The sequence below is a fragment of the Mugil cephalus genome, chromosome 5 (assembly GCF_022458985.1).
Source record: "Mugil cephalus isolate CIBA_MC_2020 chromosome 5, CIBA_Mcephalus_1.1, whole genome shotgun sequence".
Lineage (NCBI taxonomy): Eukaryota > Metazoa > Chordata > Actinopteri > Mugiliformes > Mugilidae > Mugil > Mugil cephalus.
Genome location: NC_061774.1, coordinates 29011197 through 29031423, shown reverse-complemented (window position 1 = coordinate 29031423; position 20227 = coordinate 29011197). Strand labels below are relative to the sequence as shown.

General features: G+C 43.7%; 1 protein-coding gene across 2 annotated transcripts; it reads right to left on the bottom strand.

The window, feature by feature from the left end:
• Positions 1-79: 79 nt before the first annotated feature.
• On the bottom strand, positions 80-18985 carry nfkb1 (nuclear factor of kappa light polypeptide gene enhancer in B-cells 1). Of its 2 annotated transcripts, none has more exons than XM_047584629.1 (24): positions 18506-18985; positions 16629-16675; positions 16439-16532; positions 14806-14846; positions 14072-14170; positions 9261-9412; positions 9008-9171; positions 8037-8195; positions 7339-7443; positions 4597-4688; positions 4368-4506; positions 4120-4272; positions 3909-4046; positions 2729-2857; positions 2498-2639; positions 2305-2419; positions 1704-2078; positions 1525-1627; positions 1257-1390; positions 1091-1160; positions 832-995; positions 631-745; positions 455-551; positions 80-343 (listed from the first exon to the last, which is right to left on the bottom strand). In XM_047584629.1, the coding sequence occupies exons 2-23, from the start codon at positions 16665-16667 to the stop codon at positions 466-468; spliced, it is 2808 nt and encodes a 935-aa protein (XP_047440585.1). In that variant the 5' UTR covers positions 16668-16675; positions 18506-18985; the 3' UTR covers positions 80-343; positions 455-465. The 2 variants fall into 2 exon arrangements, with proteins under 2 accessions (XP_047440585.1, XP_047440586.1); XM_047584630.1 differs by having other exon boundaries at positions 16454-16532.
• Positions 18986-20227: the final 1242 nt, after the last annotated feature.

Here is a 20227-nt window from a genome sequence, read left to right as displayed (position 1 = left end):
AGGAGTCAGGACCCAGGTTTGCTGGTCATAATGTTGTGGCTGACTAGCTGAACCAAACTCGACCCTTAAGATCTCCAAATAGTTTTCTATAAAAAACAAACTTTATTAAAAAATAATCATACAACCAGTCTGAAGCTCATGGTGAAGATATAAATATCATCTGGACTACCTTTCCCACAATGCCTTGCGTCAGGATTCTCTGGTGATGCTTCCAGGAAAAGACACGGACGAAGAAAGTAATAAAAAAATATTTTAAAATAATCAGAGTTAAAACATGCAGACAGGTCCAGAGTCTTCAGGACGTCCCGAGCCTGGATTCAGTTGCTCCTCCTTCAGCTCAGACCTGAACCGGAGACAAACAGAGACCACGTGTTTTAATTTCAGCAAGAATCAAACATAAACGTCATGAACTAGTTAAAAGTGAGGGATGAAGGAGGGATGAACTGGGACGGACCAATCAGAAGGCTACGCCGTGGAAAGCTCCACCCCGCTGTCACAGACCCCGCTGTCGACCCGAACGTCCCCCTTCGGGTCCTGGGCCGGACACTCCGCTGCAGAGAAGAAGAAGAAGAAGAAGTTAGACGCTTGTCATCACGGCGACGGCCACTGAGCAACGCCCGCCCCTCTCACCAGTAGTCATGGTGTCCTGGTTGTGATGCAGCGCCCCCTCCAGGACGCTCAGAGCTTTGCACCCCTTCACCAACCTCAGGGCAGCCAGGAGGTCCCGGACCGTCCCCCCAGAGACCTGAAGGACAAGGACAGACGTCAGGATGGATGCATGGACGGACGGATGCCACAAAGACAGATGGATGGAGGAAGGAGGGCAGTGACCTCGTAGCTGTCCAGTAGGGACCGGGCCGGGGTCGGGCTCAGCCTGAAGGCCGAGTTCAGGATTCCCAGACCCAGACCATGAGCCAGACTCTCCCAGAATCCTTCACTCTCCAGGGCAGCACACAGGGCCAGCTTCACCTCAGAGTCCAGACCGGACAGGTCGCCTGCAACCAGCACCTCATATTAAACACACACACTTCACTTCCTGCTTCCTGCTCACGGCTGATCACGTGACCTGCCGTCGACCAATCAGACTCACCCTGGGGAGGGACGAAGGCTCTGACAGGACGCTTTGGTTCGTACTCTTTACCGCGGAGGAGCTCCAGCACCTGGAGAGGATGAACGCATGTAATCAGATTACTGGTTGTGTAATCAGATTACTGTCTGTAGATGATCCCAGAACCAGACTGCAAACAGCAGGTTACCTCAGCGCTGGCAGCCATGTTGAGAGGAGTTGTTCCAGGTGTGTAACCTTCGTCTTCCTCCTCCTCGTCTTCCTCACAGACGTCGTCGTCTCTGAAGAAGAGCGGCTCGTAGTTCTCCTTCTGAGGGTCTGCACCTGCAAACGAACACGTCAAACACACCAGGAAACATGAGGGCGGAGTCTCCCTGAGGGCTCTTTATCCAGGTGCATTGTGGGAGCTGTAGGTTGGTAACTGAACATCTGATGACTGAGCTCCAGGTGATAAATACCTGCGGCCATGAGGAGCGCTGTGAGCTTCACCGAGCCCCGCCCTACGGCGATGTGGAGGGGGGTGGAGCCATTAAAGGTGCAGGCATCCACCTTGGCGTTTCCCTGACGACAGAAACCCAAACATTACCATGAGGAGCTGAGGATGAATGAGGTTACTGAGCGATGGGTGAGTCCGTACCTCCAGCAGAAGGCAGCCGGCCAGCGACACGTTGTCGTTCTCGGTCGCCAGGTGCAGCGCCGTCCGTCCGCAGCTTCGCTCCTGCGTCTCCACGTTGGCCCCGCCCTCCAGCAGCTCCCTGAGGGAAGACAGCTGATTGGCCAGGACGGCCAGGTGGACGGCACACAGGCCGGCTGTGTTGGTTTGGTCCAGCAAGTCCGTCAGCGCTCGGTGTCGCAGCAGAAACCGGACCATAGCCCCGCCCCCTTCCTGCCGCGACGCCAGGTGGAGCACCGTGTTGCCGTGGCGATCCGTCAGAGTCGGGTCGGCGCCGGCCATTAGCAACGCTTCCACCGCCTCCTTCTGCTGTGTGATGACCGCTAGGTGCAGAGGAGTCTGGAAAACAGAGTCAGTGAAACACAGTGATGTTATATTATATTATATTATGTTATGTTGTATTATATTATATTATATTATATTATATTATATTATATTATATTATATTATATTATGTTATGTTATATTATATTATATTATATTATATCATATTATATTATATTATTCACTATTTTCCCTAGAACCTTTGTAGAATATGTGTGAGCTCTACAGAGGCAGTCAGTACCTGGTACAGGTGATTCCTCATGTTCAGCACCTCCTCTCCGGACAGAGCAGACACCACTTGGGTGAGACTCTTGAGCGCCCCCTGCTGTTTGTGGAGGACTGCCAGGTGGAGGCCCCTGAGAGGAGAGAGGAGCAGAGTCACTGCAGAGCTCAATGAAACCTGGAAACCATCAGAGTTTGATCGCGTTACTGACGTGTCTCCGTCCTCATCCTGTGCCGTCATCAGGGGGCGCTGTGGAGCCAGCAGATAGGCCGAGTCACCTGTAACAGAGTAGCGGAACAGAGCCTCCAACTGTCGACTGGTCACCTGGACCAATCGCTGCTCAGCGTCGCACACTGGAACAGGAGGAGGGAGGACAGAAGTTAATAAATGCAGATAAATAAATGTTCATTAACTACCTTCACACACTGACTCATAGTCGTACCTGTGTCCTCCTGCTCCACACTGACCCCCCCCTCCTCATTCGTCTCCTCCGCCTCCAGGCCTCCTCTCTGGGCCCCCGTCTCATCGTCGTCTGGGCCGCTGTCATCGTCTTCGTCGTCACTCTGAGAAGCTTCAACACCAGCAGACGTCTTCATCATGTTCTGTCTCTAAGTGGCGGGTTTCAAACATACGGCCCGTGGACCAAAAGTGGCCCCCAGAGGGTCTAATCCGGCCCATGATAGGATCGGTTTTAAAAAGTGCAGATATTACACTGAAGACTGTGGTAGCCAGGCAGCTAACATGCTACTGATGGTTTGGTGGTTTCACACACTGAGCTTTATTTAACAGTTTCCTGTGTTATTGTTTTCTACATAAATGTCACAGAAACACACACAGAACCATGGTCGTTCTTTAAATTAACCTTTTATTAACCAGTTTCTATCTAATGAAGTTCTTTTCTTACTTCCTGTTTCTGAACAGTGACAAAAGGACCCGAGCATCATTTCAGGCCGTCTTTTCTAGTGCCTGAGTATAAAGTAGTGAACAGGCTCAGTCCGTCTCACTGCACCACAATAACTGATAAATGGTGAGTTATGTGAACTTTGACTCATTTAAAATGGTTCCTGATAATGAAGATCTGGCTGATTGAATTAATCATTTAACTGGTTTCACTTAAAGATGGTACGGTCCAGTGGGAGGGGCCTAACCCTTAAACAGAGGGTCGTGCTGTGTGGACATGACGGTGTTTATGGACCCTGTAAATATTTTCACATTATTTTTGATATTTATTTATGACAGTCATTTCATGGACTGTCTCGATACCTTTTCCAGGTGTTGAGGTTAAATTACACCTATTTCCAGCTTTTCACCAGACTATTCTGGTATTTACTATATCCCTCATTCTAGTTCTAAACGTGATAAAGACATTAACTGTAATTATTCCAGTAACAGTATTTGCTGGTCCTCAGGTTCACACAGTTTTAGTTTTAGAGTTGTGGACATGAAAAGACACTGAGACCTGGAACTAAACACAAACTTTTCTCTAGAAACGTCGGTTGTTGATGAAACGTTTTGTAATAGAAACTGATCATTTCCATAATGTTCTTCTTTGCACTAAAATAAAGGGGAACGTTATAATTCTGTTGCGTTACTGGTCTGAATGTGTGGAGTTTGTTCCTCACCATGTTTGATGCCTCCTCCGCCTCCTCCTCCTCCTCCTCCTCCTCCTCCTCCCAGACCAGCTGAGTACGCTGAAGAGAAAGCTCCTCCTCCTGCTCCTGCTCCTCCATAGTTATAGGTGGAGAAGCCCTGGAAATATCCTGATGACCCCGATCAAACCATCACAGACTGACCCTCAAAACCAAGGAAACTGTTTGCTGTTTCTGTCTTTACCTCCTCCTCCTGATCCAGGTCCTCCTCCTGCAGCTGGGCCTCCTCCTCCACCTCCTCCTCCTCGGTACAGGCCTCCTCCTCCTCCTCCATGGCCACTGAAGTCATGGAAGTTTGGCAGCGTCTTCTGTCTCTTCCTCTGCACCTCCTCTTTGTCTAGACACACACAATATACTCAGTCATTGATCTGAGGGGTGGAGTCAGGCTCTGGGGGCGGGGCCAGTGTGTGGGGGCGGGGCCAGGTGACCTACCTATGATCTGAGGGTGGTAGGTGAAGGGTTTGGGTTCACTGGTCTCGTTGTCTGACTTCCTCTTTAGCTGCACGAACACGGACGTCGGCCTCTGCAGGTTCTGGTCTCGATACTTCGGAGTCTTGAAGACGATGGCAAACTGTCGTCATAGCAACAGGTTAAAGCACAACAGAAGCAGCGGAGCCACAGCCGAGTGACGATAAGAATGATATTTAACATCTATACGAACCTGTCTGTGGACGTCTGTGGGGGAGAAATCTCCCAGAGCCTCCCAGGTCAAACCCGAGTCGTCCTCCTCGTAGAACCGAACCTGGATGTCGTCTGCAAACACAAGCACACAAGTCTGATACTCTGATACTCTCTGATACTCTCTGATACTCTCTGATACTCTGATACTCTCTGATACTCTCTGATACTCTGATACTCTCTGATACTCTCTGATACTCTCTGATACTCTGATACTCTGATATTATCTCTCTGATACTCTGATACTCTCTGATATTCTGATACTCTCTGATACTCTGATACTCTCTGATACTCTCTGATACTCTCTGATACTCTCTGATACTCTCTGATACTCTCTGATACTCTGATACTCTCTGATATTCTGATACTCTCTGATACTCTGATACTCTCTGATACTCTGATACTCTCTGATACTCTCTGATACTCTGATACTCTGATACTCTCTGATATTCTGATACTCTCTGATATTCTGATACTCTCTGATACTCTGATACTCTCTGATACTCTCTGATACTCTCTGATATTCTGATACTCTCTGATACTCTCTGATACTCTCTGATACTCTCTGATACTCTCTGATATTCGCTGATACTCTCTGATACTCTCTGATACTCTCTGATACTCTGATACTCTCTGATACTCTGATACTCTCTGATACTCTGATACTCTCTGATATTCTGATACTCTCTGATACTCTGATACTCTCTGATATTCTCTGATATTCGCTGATACTCTCTGATACTCTCTGATACTCTCTGATACACTCTGATACTCTCTGATACTCTCTGATACTCTCTGATACTCTGATATTCTGATACTCTCTGATACTCTCTGATATTCTGATACTCTCTGATATTCTGATACTCTCTGATACTCTCTGATACTCTCTGATATTCTCTGATATTCTCTGATATTCTCTGATACTCTCTGATACTCTGATACTCTCTGATACTCTCTGATACTCTCTGATATTCTCTGATACTGTCTGATACTGTCTGATACTGTCTGATATTCTCTGATATTCTCTGATACTCTCTGATACTCTCTGATATTCTCTGATACTCTCTGATATTCTCTGATACTCTCTGATACTCTCTGATACTCTCTGATACTCTGATACTCTCTGATACTCTGATACTCTCTGATACTCTCTGATACTCTTATACTCTGATACTCTGATATTCGCTGATACTCTCTGATACTCTGATACTCTGATACTCTTATACTCTGATACTCTTATACTCTGATACTCTGATAGTCTCTGATATTCTCTGATATTCTCTGATATTCTGATACTCTCTGATATTCTCTGATATTCTCTGATACTCTGATACTCTCTGATACTCTCTGATACTCTCTGATACTCTCTGATATTCTCTGATACTCTCTGATACTCTCTGATACTCTCTGATATTCTCTGATACTCTCTGATACTCTCTGATACTCTCTGATACTCTCTGATATTCTGATACTCTCTGATACTCTGATACTCTCTGATACTCTCTGATATTCTCTGATACTGTCTGATACTCTCTGATATTCTCTGATACTCTCTGATACTCTCTGATACTCTCTGGTGGCAGATTAGAAACTAGGCTGCAGGAAACAACGAGAGCCTGAATTTCCATATCTGAGGGGAATTCCCTGACACTCGACTTCCTCCAGAACAACAACACCAACCAGGAAAAAAACCTGACACCTTTCAGACCAACCACCCACCAACCGTCCTCGGAGCAGCGCCACAGAACAACTGAAGTAGTTCAAGTGAAACTGATTCTATCAAACGCTGGTTGTTAGATAAGAAAATGAAAACCGAAAGATTTCTGGGAACAGCACTCGTTTCCTCAACAAAACCACTTTTATTACACTCAACTTAGCTCTCAATCATTAGCATTAGCTAAAAAAAAAAGGGCTGAATTCACAGGTAGCTCATAGAGAAGCATTGGTTAGCGGTTAGCTCAGAGAGGCATAAGCCATTAGCACAGAGAGTTTGATTAGCGGCTAATCAAACTCTCTAGCTCAGAGATGCATAAACCATTAGCAAAGAGAGAGGAACTTAGCTCAGACAGCTAAATTAGCACTTAGCTCAGACAGCTAAATTAGCACTTAGCTCAGACAGCTGAATTAGCAGAGACTGTTTGTGTTCTGACATTGTTGTGTTGTGACATTTATCACCTCGTGTTTGACACGTTTGAGTTTGAAACTGATGACGGTCGATGGAAAATGTGTCGCGTGGTTGTTTTTATCGCTTAAAATCATTAACACTCGAGCAGCACTGACGCTAACTGTTCTCAGCCATAGTTATGTTATGTTTCTCCGAGCCACCAGAGGGCAGCCAAGTGGTGTTTATGTAGCACTGGTGAGCTAATCACAGCAGCAAACAGCCAACCATTCACCTCCACAGCACCAACACCTGAGCCAATCACCTGTGGTCTTTCCCACCTGGTGGTATCCACCCTGAACCTGTAGTTTGAAGTGACTCCAGCTTCATTTAGACCCACAGCAGGACCACACCAGACCCCCCAGCACTGGAAACCTTCATGTCACCAACCATCAAACCAGCTGGAAGCAGGGAACTGGACTTCACCCATCGGACGGGTGAGTCAAATCCAAGCTGGAAGCTGTTTAGTGTCAAAGCTAATGAATGCTAACTTGACATATAGTAACCTAGCTCTGTGTTAGCATTAGCCCCTAGCTTCTCACAGGAATGTCAGGATCCACAGACCTTTCTGGACTTTGTCACAGAGCAGGTAGACCTCCTCTCCTCCCGTCACACACCCGGCGGTTCGGTCCATCCTCACGATCTTCAGGTTGGAGGCGTTCGGAGCCTCTGAGGGAAGAATAAAGAGGGAAGACGGTCGGTTTTTAAAGTGTGATGAGAGAGAGATTTGCTCACAGCTGATTCCACACAGCGACATTCACTTTATCTCTAGTTTACTAGAAGGCATCCACGCTTTAACTGGATTTAAAACCAGTGTGTATGCTGATGTTAAATCATCAGATTTATGAATGGAGTCTGGTGTGGATGATACTACACAGCAGTTTCCTCAGGACACAACAAAACTAAGACAAAGTTGAACTGAGCTGAAAATGAAAGTCAGCATCTTGATCTGAACCTCTGATGAAATGTGGACACTGACACTAAATCAGCAGATTTTTGAGTGAAGTCTGGTTTGGATTCATATTGCGTGAGTTGATTTTTAATCAAAGCAAGTCACCAAATGTTTGCAAACTGATGTTAAACTGGCAGAGATTTAAAAGGTGTTTGGAGGGGATTCACTAATTAATCTGATATTTGAATGGAGTCTGGTGCAGATTAAACTACACATCAGTTTCTGCATAATGGAACAAAAAGAACTAAGACAAAGTTGAACTGAGCTCTTGATGTGAGCCCTGATGAACCGTGACTCTGTTGGGACTCACTGCTGTCGTAGATCGGCTCGGACACCACGGGTTCCAGCCGCCGGGAGAAGCCGCCGTCGCTGTCGGGGAGAAACGCCGTGAACATGAGGCGCACCACGCTGAGGTCCATCTCTTTGGCCTGAAGAGACGCCGCGTTGCTGATGACGCCGCGCTGGTGGTCTGAAGGAACAACCGCAGGAATGTTAACCTCACAGCCCCGACATTTTAGATATATAAAGAGTAGAGCTGTCAAACAGTTAAAGTGTTCAATCAGATTCATCTCAGGGTTCCTGTGGATTAATGTGGATTAATTCAGATTAATCAGATTAAATCTTCTTCATGTTTAATCTCTATTGTTGATGATGAATAAATCAAACACCTTCAACTTATTTTTGTGTCTTTCTTTGTCCACCATGTGTCCACATGAATGTGTCCCTGTTGCTACGGAGACAAACTAACTTGTGGACATTGTCCAACCAGAGGAGAGCTGACGCTTCTTATTGAGAACAGTGTCTCCCAGTGAACAGTGGCTGCAGGAGTGGACACATATTAGCAGCAGCATTGGCAGCTTGTCTTTGTCTTGGTTTGTCTCCAGCTGTTAGCCGCGTTAGCCCAAGTGCTAGCAGAATCCCCGGCTAACGTATGCTTGGCTTGGTTCATGTGCTGTTTGAAGCTGGAAAGAAAACTCCTTCCTGCAGAGTGTGATGATACTTTATGTGTCTCCACTGGTCCCTCTTGGTGTCTTTGTCCTCAAATGTCCCATGGAGAGGACCAACGTGCTGTTTAGCGTCTTCCATCTTTATGGGTTGGTTCTGCTGCCTGTCACTACCGGATCAGCTGGTGCTAACGCTAACGCTACTTGGACAAACTGAGACACGTTCACAGTCGTTCTGCTGCAGATGCTTCATTAATCACATTCATCCTGATGATGATTAATTAATATTAACGCGTTAGAGCCCTAATATAAAGACAACATGGACACGGTGTCTGACCCGTGAGCTCTCGGGGGACTCGGACCTCCCCCTGCAGGGCGTCGATCTCGGGGTGGATGGAGACCCCACAGTTGTATCCCATCCTGAAAGCCTCCACCATCCGCTCCTCCAGAGTCTTGGCCACGTTCTTCTTGGTCACGTGGAGGATGCCCAGGTTTGGGAAGCTACAGAGAAACAAGAACCAGACACATCCAGGTCAGTGTGAGACTCGGACTCTCTACATGTTCACAGTTCAGACGTCGGAGGTGCTGACCTGATGGTGGAGTCCTTGGACTGGAGGTCAGCGATGCAGATGCCTTTGTCGCACTGCTTCCCCACCAGACTGTGAGCGTGGAGATGAGGGGTGGAGGTCAGCGCCGTCACCAGCTGGACCACCACCCGGGCCTGACCCTGGTAGTTACACACCTGAAACACAACATCCGACACCATCAGGACAGATACTGAACCAGATACTGAGCTCTACACGATACTTATACATTATTCATCATTAACCCTCTGGAGTCCAGAGTGTTATGCTCCTACAGCCACAGACACATGGACTCTACTCTGACTCTGTGTTAAACAGTGAATGAATGATTTCTGGTCAGACTCATGGTCCATGAGGACGTTAATGAGCAGGACTTTTACTAGTTTTGTGTTAATTGAATGAATAAATGAAAATGAACCGGGTCACTTGGATGTGACTGATGGTTAAATGTTGGGTTACGTTGATTCAGAGCAGTTTTCTCTGCTGCGGTTCAGAGAAACTTTCTCCTGATACTGATGACTCATCTCCAGCACCATGACGCCATATTCACTCTGCAGCCGATAGAAACGTGGCTGCAGGAATATGAGCTCAGGATTTAAATGAGATGATGAGACTTCAACAGAAGGAGGTGTCAGTGATTTAATGTCTTGTTTGCATGAGGAAATAAAGTCTTATCATCAACTCGTGCTCAGCTCAGATTAAAAAACAGATAAAAACAACATGGAAAAAACCCAAAGACACGACGGCCATGATTTTCATGAATGAAACGAGTTAAATACCAGATCACAAACTGGTCGAACATTTAAACTCGTCTAAATGAAAACAGGAAAAACCTCTCACCGGGTTTTCATTCTCTATGATGATCATGTGACCTGATCTGTTAGCGTTAGCGAGCTGCTCTACATGAAGGAAATCAGACCACAGAAAACTCTGTTCCTGTTTCTGATCGCTGCAGAAATATTTGACTGCAGGAACGTTTGCAAACTGTTCAGTAAATAAACGCAGAGGCCACTTCCTCTTCCCGGCTTCTGAGGCAGTTCCTAGAAACACAGCGAGCGGCGCTGCTCGATGGTTTCCTGGTTCAGAGACACTCGCGTCCAGAGTCGAGTGTTCGTCAGAGCCAAGAGGCCTGTGACTCTAGACTCAGGCCTTTATCTAGTGATTCCATTCAAATTCAACCAAATCTGTTCAGCAGAATCAGGAAAGTCCAGTTTGGTATTTAGCATCATTGATCAGCTAACGGGCGCTAACAGGCACGTGACTGGAAGTTTACCTGGTTTACATGTGTGTGTTTATATGTAGAGATCGATATGAGCAGAATCACTCTCGCTGCTGGCATCTCCATTAGCTTCACCATTAGCTCCACCATTAGCTTCACCATTAGCTCCACCATTAGCTCCACCATTAGCTTCTCCATTAGCATCAACACCCGCTGAATCGAACCATAAAATGATGCACGTCTGCAAAAAACTGGCCGGTTTTTAAAAAATCAGTTTTCATCTATTTTCTGAGTCGTCCATTAATCAGAATCAGAGACTTTATTATTTCTTCAGGGAAATAGTTTCAATCGACCCCTCGTGCACTTTGAATAACCGTTACTGAAACAACATGGCCGCCGGACGGAGCGCTGTGAACCTGGGAGAGAAGACGTGACGTAAAGTTTGATTCTGAAAAGATAAAATCAGGTTTTCTTTTCCCGTGATAATTCCAGCTGGGTGTTGTGAGTGCAGTGTGTAACACTGTGTAATCATGTTGTGTGTTTGTGTTTTCTGTGACGCCGCTGGTTAAATAAAGGATGTGTAATAAACTCTTGTTAATGCTGGATTTCTGTTCCCTGATCACATGGAGGTGAAGGGTTAAATAAAGACGTCAGGATTCAGTGGGCGCTCGTCAACTTTTCATCTCTGAGCAGAAACTCAACACATTTTCTTTGTGTGACGCAACTCTCCTTCCTTGTAATCACACGTGGGCGACACACGAGGAAATTCCCAACACACAGGTTAGGTGTGAGTGTGTGCGCTGGGGTTTTTTATTGGGCTGTGGGGGCCAGAGCTTCTGGCCATTAAGCCTCGAATATTCATGGACTGAGTGTGTTGTAGTGGTTCCTGGGTGGACGGCATCACTGTGTAAATGTAAATGCAGCCTCCTGTTTAATGGTGGCAGGAAAAAGGATTTACCTCCAAATACGGGACAATTATTTATTAGTTTTATTTGGAGACTGAATGTCTTCATCAACATGTAGTCACGTGTTTTTATATCGTGTGTTCTCGTCACTTTACCAATGAGATTCTGGATTTCAGTGAGATTATTTCCTGGTTAAATAAATAAATAAATGATCGTCACTGGAAGAGTCAGTTTGATCTGTTTTGTTTCCATGTAATTCCATTGTCTGTTTTAATTCCCATCAGTTTCTCAGGAAAACTGAACCTGGAGCGGTGGAAGAACAGGAAGTAGAGCGAATAAAAGCAGAACACACACTGGAATTAAGTAAAAATATATTGGAACTTTTATTTTATTTTGTTCCAAAATGTTCTTCATGAGGAGAATGATTTGAGGATCACAGGTTTCAGGGTTTACTGGTCTGATTCTGTCCCGTGATGTTTGACTGAAATCTGGTCCAGTTTAAGGACGTTTCACGAGAAACTTGTGAGGAAGAACAAGTTGCTGTGGGAGATTTAACGTCAGCAGTAAAGAGTCTGACACATGAATTAAATATCAGATAATCAGAAGGTGGGGGGGTTATCATCAGGAGGGGTTTTCCCCAGCGACACTATTCAAACACAACCAGCCTGGAGCCAGATGACAAGTTTTCCTGCTTCTCATTCACAACCATAAAGAAAGTAGATCATTTAAACCCTCTAATAAAACTCTGCTGGTTCTTCTCTGTCGGGAAGATTCCTCAAATAACTGACACCGACTCTGTGAGTTATTATATTTAGAAAATCAGCTTTTACATCTGCTCTCTGAGCCGACGGCAGGAATCTGGGGATTTCCCCGTCTCCTCCGGTTTAGTTTGAACATGTTGGACCTGAGCAACGGCCTCCATTTTGGATCCAGTATCAAGGTGGTAAAGAAGTTAATGAATCATTTAATGAGTGAGGGGGGAAAAAAAAACGACCATGAAGGCGGCTGTCAATCAAACACAGACACGCCCTTTAGCTGTCAATCAAACACAGACACGCCCCCTTAGCTGTCAATCAAACACAGACACGCCCCTTTAACTGTCAATCAAATACAGACACGCCGTTTAACTATCAATCAAACACAGACACACCCCTTTAGCTGTCAATCAAACACAGACACACCCAGTTTAGCTACTGACAATCAAATATAGACACGCCCCTTTCGCTGACATCACGCTGCGTCGTTAATCACAGCGTCGCCGCATTGTCAGGAAAGAAACTTCTCTAACTATTTGACTGATAAACTCACTAAGAACCTGGAGCTTCAGGACGTCAGATCAGGGACGAGCAGAGTAGAAGTGGTTTTAAGGGTTTTTCACACATTACTGCAATAAAACGCACAACAAGCAGAAAACAGATTTGACTTGTGTAACTTTCACTTTCTATCAGGGACAGAACAAGAGTCTTTAAGCATAATGTCCTGTTTATTTCGTTTGTTTTTATCATGATGTCCTTCAGATTTCTTTCATAAAGACACGTTAGGCCAACGAGTCCAACGAGTCTAACCCGGACTCCTCAATGTTTCCAGTGACTCCAGATTAGATCGACTGGACCCGCTCATTTTCCTCAGAGTTTTCCTGCAAATATGGCGTCAACAACAAGGTGACTTGATGCCCAGAGCTCTAGAAAGACGCCCTCTTTACTTGTCAATCAAATATAGAAACGCCCATTTAGCTGCTGTCAATCAAGCACAGACACGCCCTTTACGCTGTAATCAAGACAGACACGCATTAGGCGTCAATCAAGCAAGGACACGCCCTCACCAATGAAGAAAAGAAGAAGAATAAGAAGGGAAAAAATAACGATCATTAAGAGCACGATAACGATAACAATAACGATAACGATAACTGATAACGATAACTGATAACTTTCTGCTTCCAGAGGCCGATACCGATGAAACCCAGAGATAAGACGGATTAATGACAAACAGTTTTGACTCTTAAAATGAAGATATTTATTTCTTCAGATGAAAACTATGAGCAAGCAAACATTTGCTAAAAGATCAGGGTCAAACTAAACTATGTGATGTTTCAGATGAACATCACTAAATAATAAAGGCCTCTGGACCTGAAACACTTTGCATCAGGTTTAAAAGTAAAAGTCCACGAGTTCTAAAACATAAATGATGAGTCAAACATTTCTATGCCGGTTCTATTTCCCCTCCTGTGGTATTTTCTTTATATTTATTGCGCTCAGCCAGAGAACGTTCTTCCTCAGAAACTTTAAAAACTCCCACACTGCTGCCGCCATCTTGTATATTTACAAATGTATGCACGTTGTGATGCATTCATGTGGTGACGGAAATTCCCCTTTCCTGGTTTGCCGACCTTTTTATGTTGATGTTTCTCTGATTTATGTGTAACATCCAGGACAGTGAGTAAAACACTGTGGATAAGACGTTGGTATCAGACGAGTTGTTTTCCGACATGAGGGAGTGATGCATTTTTTCAGTCAGAAGATTGTTTTTCCGATTATATTGGCGCCACCTGAACGCAGCATTGACTGCAGGCCGTGCAGGTCTCATGTAGGAGAAGATTAAACCTGAGTAAAACGATCGTGCACCGCCTCAGTTCATCATAATGAAGAATGAAGGAGAAGTGATTTTTAGTATGAAGTGAGGATCAGGGCTGTTACCTTGACCGTGGGGTAGGTCTTCCTGTTCTTCTCGCTGGACGCTCCAGGTAAACCTCCATGAGACGGACCCTCACAGCCGTACCTGAACCTGAAGCCACGCTGGAAAACACAGGATTCATCAACACTCAGCACAGGGAGGAGAACTTTAAGAGGCTTAGAGAGGAGAACATGCTATTTATTTCTCTTCAGTCTCAGAGATCAGACTCTAGGATTCAGTCTGTGGATGTGACTCGTTCTATGGACATTAGCACCAGAAGCTTTAGGGTCTTTAGAAATAATGAGGAAGGAGGAATCTCTCCAAACATCAGACGCCTTCAACGAGACCTGAATCATTATATTATCGATGCAGATATTTCTATTATTAAAGAAGTATTGTATTATATATGGATGGATGGATGGATGGATGGATGGATGGATGGATGGATGGATGGATGGATGGATGGATGGATGGATGGATGGATAGATAGATAGATAGATAGATAGATAGATAGATAGATAGATAGATAGATAGATAGATAGATAGATAGATAGATAGATATTATGGATGACATGCTGCTTGGTGTTTTTACTGACGATGATGCTGCTTCCTTTTAAAGGATTAATTTAGTATCTTGATCCTGATTTATTTCATTATTTAACTTGAAGGAAAACTGTCCCCTAAATAAAAGCTCTCATTTAAAGGAGCAGCGTAATTATTGTGTAATTATTGTGTAGTTACTGTTTGAGTGCGTTACCTGTTTGGGCTGCTCCACGATCTCCAGGTACGGCCCGTCCACTGCAACAAAGACACAAACCAGGACATTATTTCATTATTACTTCATGATTACTTCATGATTAGAGTCAGACAGAAATCAAAGTCTGGACATGAACGAACGAACTGACTCCTGGGTCGGACAGAAACTCTCTCTGTGGAGAAACGAGTTTCTGTGAGGAAATAAAACTGGGGACAAAGTGAAAGAGGAGTTTCGTGACGTGTCGAAGGAGGTGGTGACTCTCACTTCCTCCTTCTCGTCTCCACCGGCCGTTAAAGATAGAAGTGGAGGAGTTAGAGGAGGTGAAAGAGGAGGAGGCGGAAAGTATCTGTGGTCAGAGAGTTCACACAACATCAAAACAAAGCAGGTTCTTTCTTTGGTTCTGGTTCTTCTCCTCCACTGAGTTACGTCATGTGATGTGATCATAAAATGACTTTATTAATTATTATTATTATTAGTGACATGATGATGCTACTGGACACTGAGTTTCCCTCAGGATAAATCAAGTATCTAGAGTTATTATTACATAAATAAATCAAAACTCTTGAATGTTTTATAAAAAGTAAAATCTAAATATTATACATATATATTTAACATATTTATTACCTTTAGAAACATCTGACCTCGACCTTCGTCCTAACTTGTGACATTTTAATGACATTTAAAGTTGTTAAATGAATGAGGTTTAGGTTTAAAGCTTTTATTTAAAGCTGTTTAATGTGAGGAAGTAAAGTTTAAAGTGAACTTAAAGAGTAAACGTTAGAGCGGCAGCAGGAAGTGAAGGCGTCTCAGGTTTAGTAATTAATGATAATAATATCTTTCAGTAATAAATTAATAATTTACCACAGCTTGGAACTTTGTAGATTAATAAAACTCATTGATTTAAAGGTCAAAGATTTGAAAAAAAAAAAAAAAAAACACATGATGAAAAATCTAAAATATGTTTTATTATCAGTCAGTGCTTTTTAATGCATTAAAGTCTTTTATTGGTTTGTTTTTTTCTTTCAGAGGAATAAAAACATTATTTTTTCCATTCGACTTTTCAAAACATGAAAATCTCCCGCCTTTATTTTCCAGGTACGACAGTAATGAATGTGTTTCTATTTTGGGCAGGTAGGACAGAAGGTGTGTACCTGAGGGGGCGGGGCCAGTGACAGGTTTGAAAACTCTTTTTGATTTTAGACAGAAACAACGACTGATCTGAGTTTAATCGGAGCCGAGAAGAAGAAGCTTCTTCAGGTGGAACGACACCTGCAGCTCAATCAGCTCCTCGGGTTTAACTCGTGTTAAAACTCGTGTGATTTAGCTGATTATTGGATGATGAATCCAGCAGGTGGCGCTAGTGACATGTTGACACGTAGATTATGTTCATGCTAAGACTCTAATAAACCATGTGAATGAAAGCTAATTAGCTTAAGCTATAAGAATTAGAGAATTAAGACGATAAAAGAGAAATTATAAAATAAAATATAATAAAAAATACGAGTATTGGCAAATACACAGAAAGTATTGATGATGATGATAAAGGTTAGCATGCTAGTGAGAGCAGCACACCTGTTAGCAGCGAGCTAACGTCTCTGTTCAGGTTCATTAACTAGAGCAGCAGAGCACACACCTGCTGGACCCTCACCTGTCCTCAGGGGAGTCGTTGGACCCATCGCTGTGAAATGACCGAAGTCCCACGTCGGATCGTGGATCATGTCGAAGATCTGCGAGACATTCATTGTGTTTCATTAAACCGGCGGCTAATTCAGAAAGAATCAGATCAGGATTCATCACAGGTGAAGTTTTATTCTGAGGTTTACCGGGTTGGTGGCGTGAAGGTACGAGTCGTCTCCAGCCATGATGGATCCTGCAAACACACAGTCAACACAAAGTCGCCTCAAACATCCTTCAGGTTTCATTTATCAGCAGCTTCAGAATAAATGTCTCCAGGAGAAACTAAACAGGAAACGTTTCAACATTAAACCATCGTTTCTTTTAACTGACTTTTCCACAATCAAATTTTTATGAACAGAATTTGATCTCAGTTCGTAATCAAACAGCTGATGAATAATTAGCCAATGCATTGGTAATAATAATAAAAATAATAGTTTCAGACAGAAAATGTGAAAAGTTGTTTTGTCACATGAAACCAAAGATCTTTTCACCAACATTTTTACTATTTCTGATGATAAACAAAGGATTAATAGTATTTCTGATACACTGAAACTCTTTTAGTGATAAATTAATAGACACGTAGGTTTGAAAAAACCACATGCAGAACAATATTATTATCAATACTTTTTAAGGCATAAAAGTCCTACAGATAATTCACTGGTTTGTTCTTTTTTCTATTTAAGTCATAAGACTTTATTTTTTTATTTCCTTCCAAAGTAACATGGAATTAGACAAGAATATATAGAAGAAACAATATCAAATTTGACAGGAATATTATAAAATATACAAACAAATATATAAAGAAGAAATATGAATATAAAGACATCCTGTAGCTGTGTCTAGTGTGGTTTAATAAAAACAGACATTATTCACCAATTTCAGATAAGACTATAAAATGTTAACTTATCAAAATGTGAAAATATGACACTTTTATGTTTCACATACAACAATAAGAGGAATGCGTTTAAATTCTGGACAGAACAGCTCATTACTTTATTAAAAACTTCATTCACCATTTTTGTAAACAAAATATTTAAAATAGAGAAAAACTGACCTGATTAACTGATAATTAAATAGCCATTAAATAAAAAATAAATGTCTGAATAAATTGAGTTTCTTTGTCGGACTGTTCAGCAATAATGATTCAATCAATAAATTATTAAAAATATTAAATTAATTTCTCTGACAACTTGTTGCAGCGCAGAAAAAGCGCGTTCGTGTTTCTCATGAGCGCGCCCATGTTAGCTCCCTGGCTAACAGCTAATTAGCACAACCGGACCGTTTCTTGTTGCCGTTGTTGTTTGTGTTGTAAAACCGGACCCTGAAAAACAAAAGCCTGTAAACAAACGACGCTTCTACCGTAGCGACAGCCGAGCAGCCCATGGCCCGACCAGGGCTTCGGTCTCCGGCTGTGTCCCGCTCGGCTAACCGCTACCCTCCGTACACCGAGAGGGCAACGCGAAACTCCGTAGAACAAACCGCCCGTTAAACCGTCCTTCACTGTTCACCTTCAGACTTTAAGCCACAACGCGTTCATTGATAAATATCGAAATCAGACGAACCCAAGCCTGATTTCGGCGTGTGTAAAAATCCACACAGTAGCTCACTTCAAATAAATATTTAACCTTTTTTTAGGAAGTGTCCGCTAACCCTCACTGCCTTCCGCTGCTTAGAACACGAGCCCCCGAAGCTCTAGTGAAAGTTAAAATATTTACTTAAATAAGGACTTAATGTTTGATATATATGCGCCGAATTAAGCGATAGATGCCATTTATACGGAAAACCTATTTGGCAGTGTTGTGAAATATTCTTATGCTCGCTGAGGAGAAATAACACGTTAAGTTGTTGTCTTTTTAAACGGCCTGTGGTGTGAAGGGTCTCCGATTTACCTGGCTAACAAGGAAGTAAGTAGCATAACAAAGCGATCCGTTTAGACGCGGGGTTCTCGGACTTCTGATTAAAAGACAGCCGCCTCGTTTGGTTATTACTTATACGTTAAGTACACGTGTATTGGAGGGTTTACCTGAAAAGTCGTGTGAAAACTCGTGTTCTCTCTCAGGAACTAAGAGTTGACTTCACAACTCTGTGGGTCCCTCCATAGGAGCTGGTTCTGCTCGCGGGTTCTTCCTGTTAAAGGGAGTTTTTCTGGCCGCCGTCGCCTTCAGGTTTGTTCTGGAGGTTTCAGGCCGGTTTTTGTGAAGCGTCTCGAGACGATTTGTATTGTTATTGACGCTATATAAATAAAACGGAGTTGAAGTGAATCACACAGCCATGTCCACGCCGAACCACTGGGTCCATTTACAGCGTGACCCCGACACGGTCCATCCACGACCTGCGAGCGGAGGAACGGGTTTAATCCGACCCAGGAGGCGTCAGTCCCCCGCAGAACCCCGCAGGTGACACCGACTTTAATCTCCGCTAAAATAAAAATTTAAAAAAAGTTTGATTTCCTTCCCCACTGGAAATTCCCTCTGACGTCCTGGTCAGAGCAGAGAGGCGTAGAAAAGAGAGGAGGTCTCACTCTGAGCATAAAAAAAAGACACTCGATCCTTTACATTTGAACATTAATATCCTCCTCAATTTATTTATTAGAAATAACAAACACAATATTAGACAACACGTCTCCATCCTGATCAATGACATGAGTTTAGATCCAAACATCACAGCGTCACATCACTGGAAATAGAAAGAGAGAACAAGGAGGAGCAGAAGAGTAGTATCTCTTCCTCCATATAAGAATCAGAACCAGAATTCTTATATGGAGGAAGAGATACTACTGCTGTCCTCCTCCATGTCCTCCTCCATCTCCTCCTCCGTGTCCTCTTCCATCTCCTCCTCCGTGTCCTCCTCCACGTCCTCCTCCATGTCCTCAGAGACGACCAAGATGTCTCCACGTCTCCATTGTCTCCGTCCGCATGGATTCCAGCTTTGGTTCATCTGTCACTGTTTCTGTCTCTTAACCTGGTGATGGTAATGTTTAGTAGAGGTTACCATGGTTACCACCACCACCACAACCTCCACCTCCTCTAAATCCGCCCATCGTCAGTCTGAGGTTTTTATTCGTGCAGAGTGAGTCATCTTCCCTCTATAAACCATCTTTGGCCTAGTGCCGTTCACTTCCTGCCCTCTGCTGGTTCAGTTCTGATAACCTCCGAAGAAGAAGAAGGAGGAGGAGGAGGAGGAGGAGGAGGTGAAGAACCTGTACTAATCTAATCGAAGTATTTATTCCACCAAATAAAGTGAAATAAGAGTCAGAGTCGTGGTTCATAGAGGTCTGAAGTTTATTAAGATCAAACACGTGTTAGAATCAGTTCTTTAAACATAAATGTATTTATATTTATATATATCTATATATTTAGCTTCAGTTCTGACAACATTCATGAACCTGAACGTCACGTCTGTTAAACAATTAGTGCAATTTACAGTTTCAACCCAAAAACAGCTTCTGTCTGCAAAAATATAAGAATCATCTATCGGAGAGAAGACAAAGACAAAGACACGTCGTCTAGAGGCACGAACCGCTCAGAACACAGGAGAACCAGACGGAACCGGACAGAACCGCTCAGAACACAGGAGAACCAGACGGAACCGGAGAGAACCGCTCAGAACACAGGAGAACCAGACGGAACCGGACAGAACCGCTCAGAACTCAGGTGAACCAGACAGAACCGGATAGAACCGCTCAGAACACAGGAGAACCAGGTAGAACCGGCTAGAACTGCTTAGAACCATTTTAAACCCGCTA

What these genes read in the sequence shown, in the direction of transcription:
- nfkb1 (XM_047584629.1), bottom strand. Translation starts at nt 16,667, where the DNA reads ATGGCTGGAGACGACTCGTACCTTCACGCCACCAACCCG. An exon ending in GACAGGTGAGGGTCCAGCAG is followed by an intron (nt 14,847 to 16,438) that starts GTGTGTGCTCTG and finishes TCTTTGTTGCAG; the next exon opens with TGGACGGGCCGTACCTGGAG. An exon ending in CCACAGACGTCCACAGACAG is followed by an intron (nt 4,507 to 4,596) that starts GTTCGTATAGAT and finishes CTATGACGACAG; the next exon opens with TTTGCCATCGTCTTCAAGAC.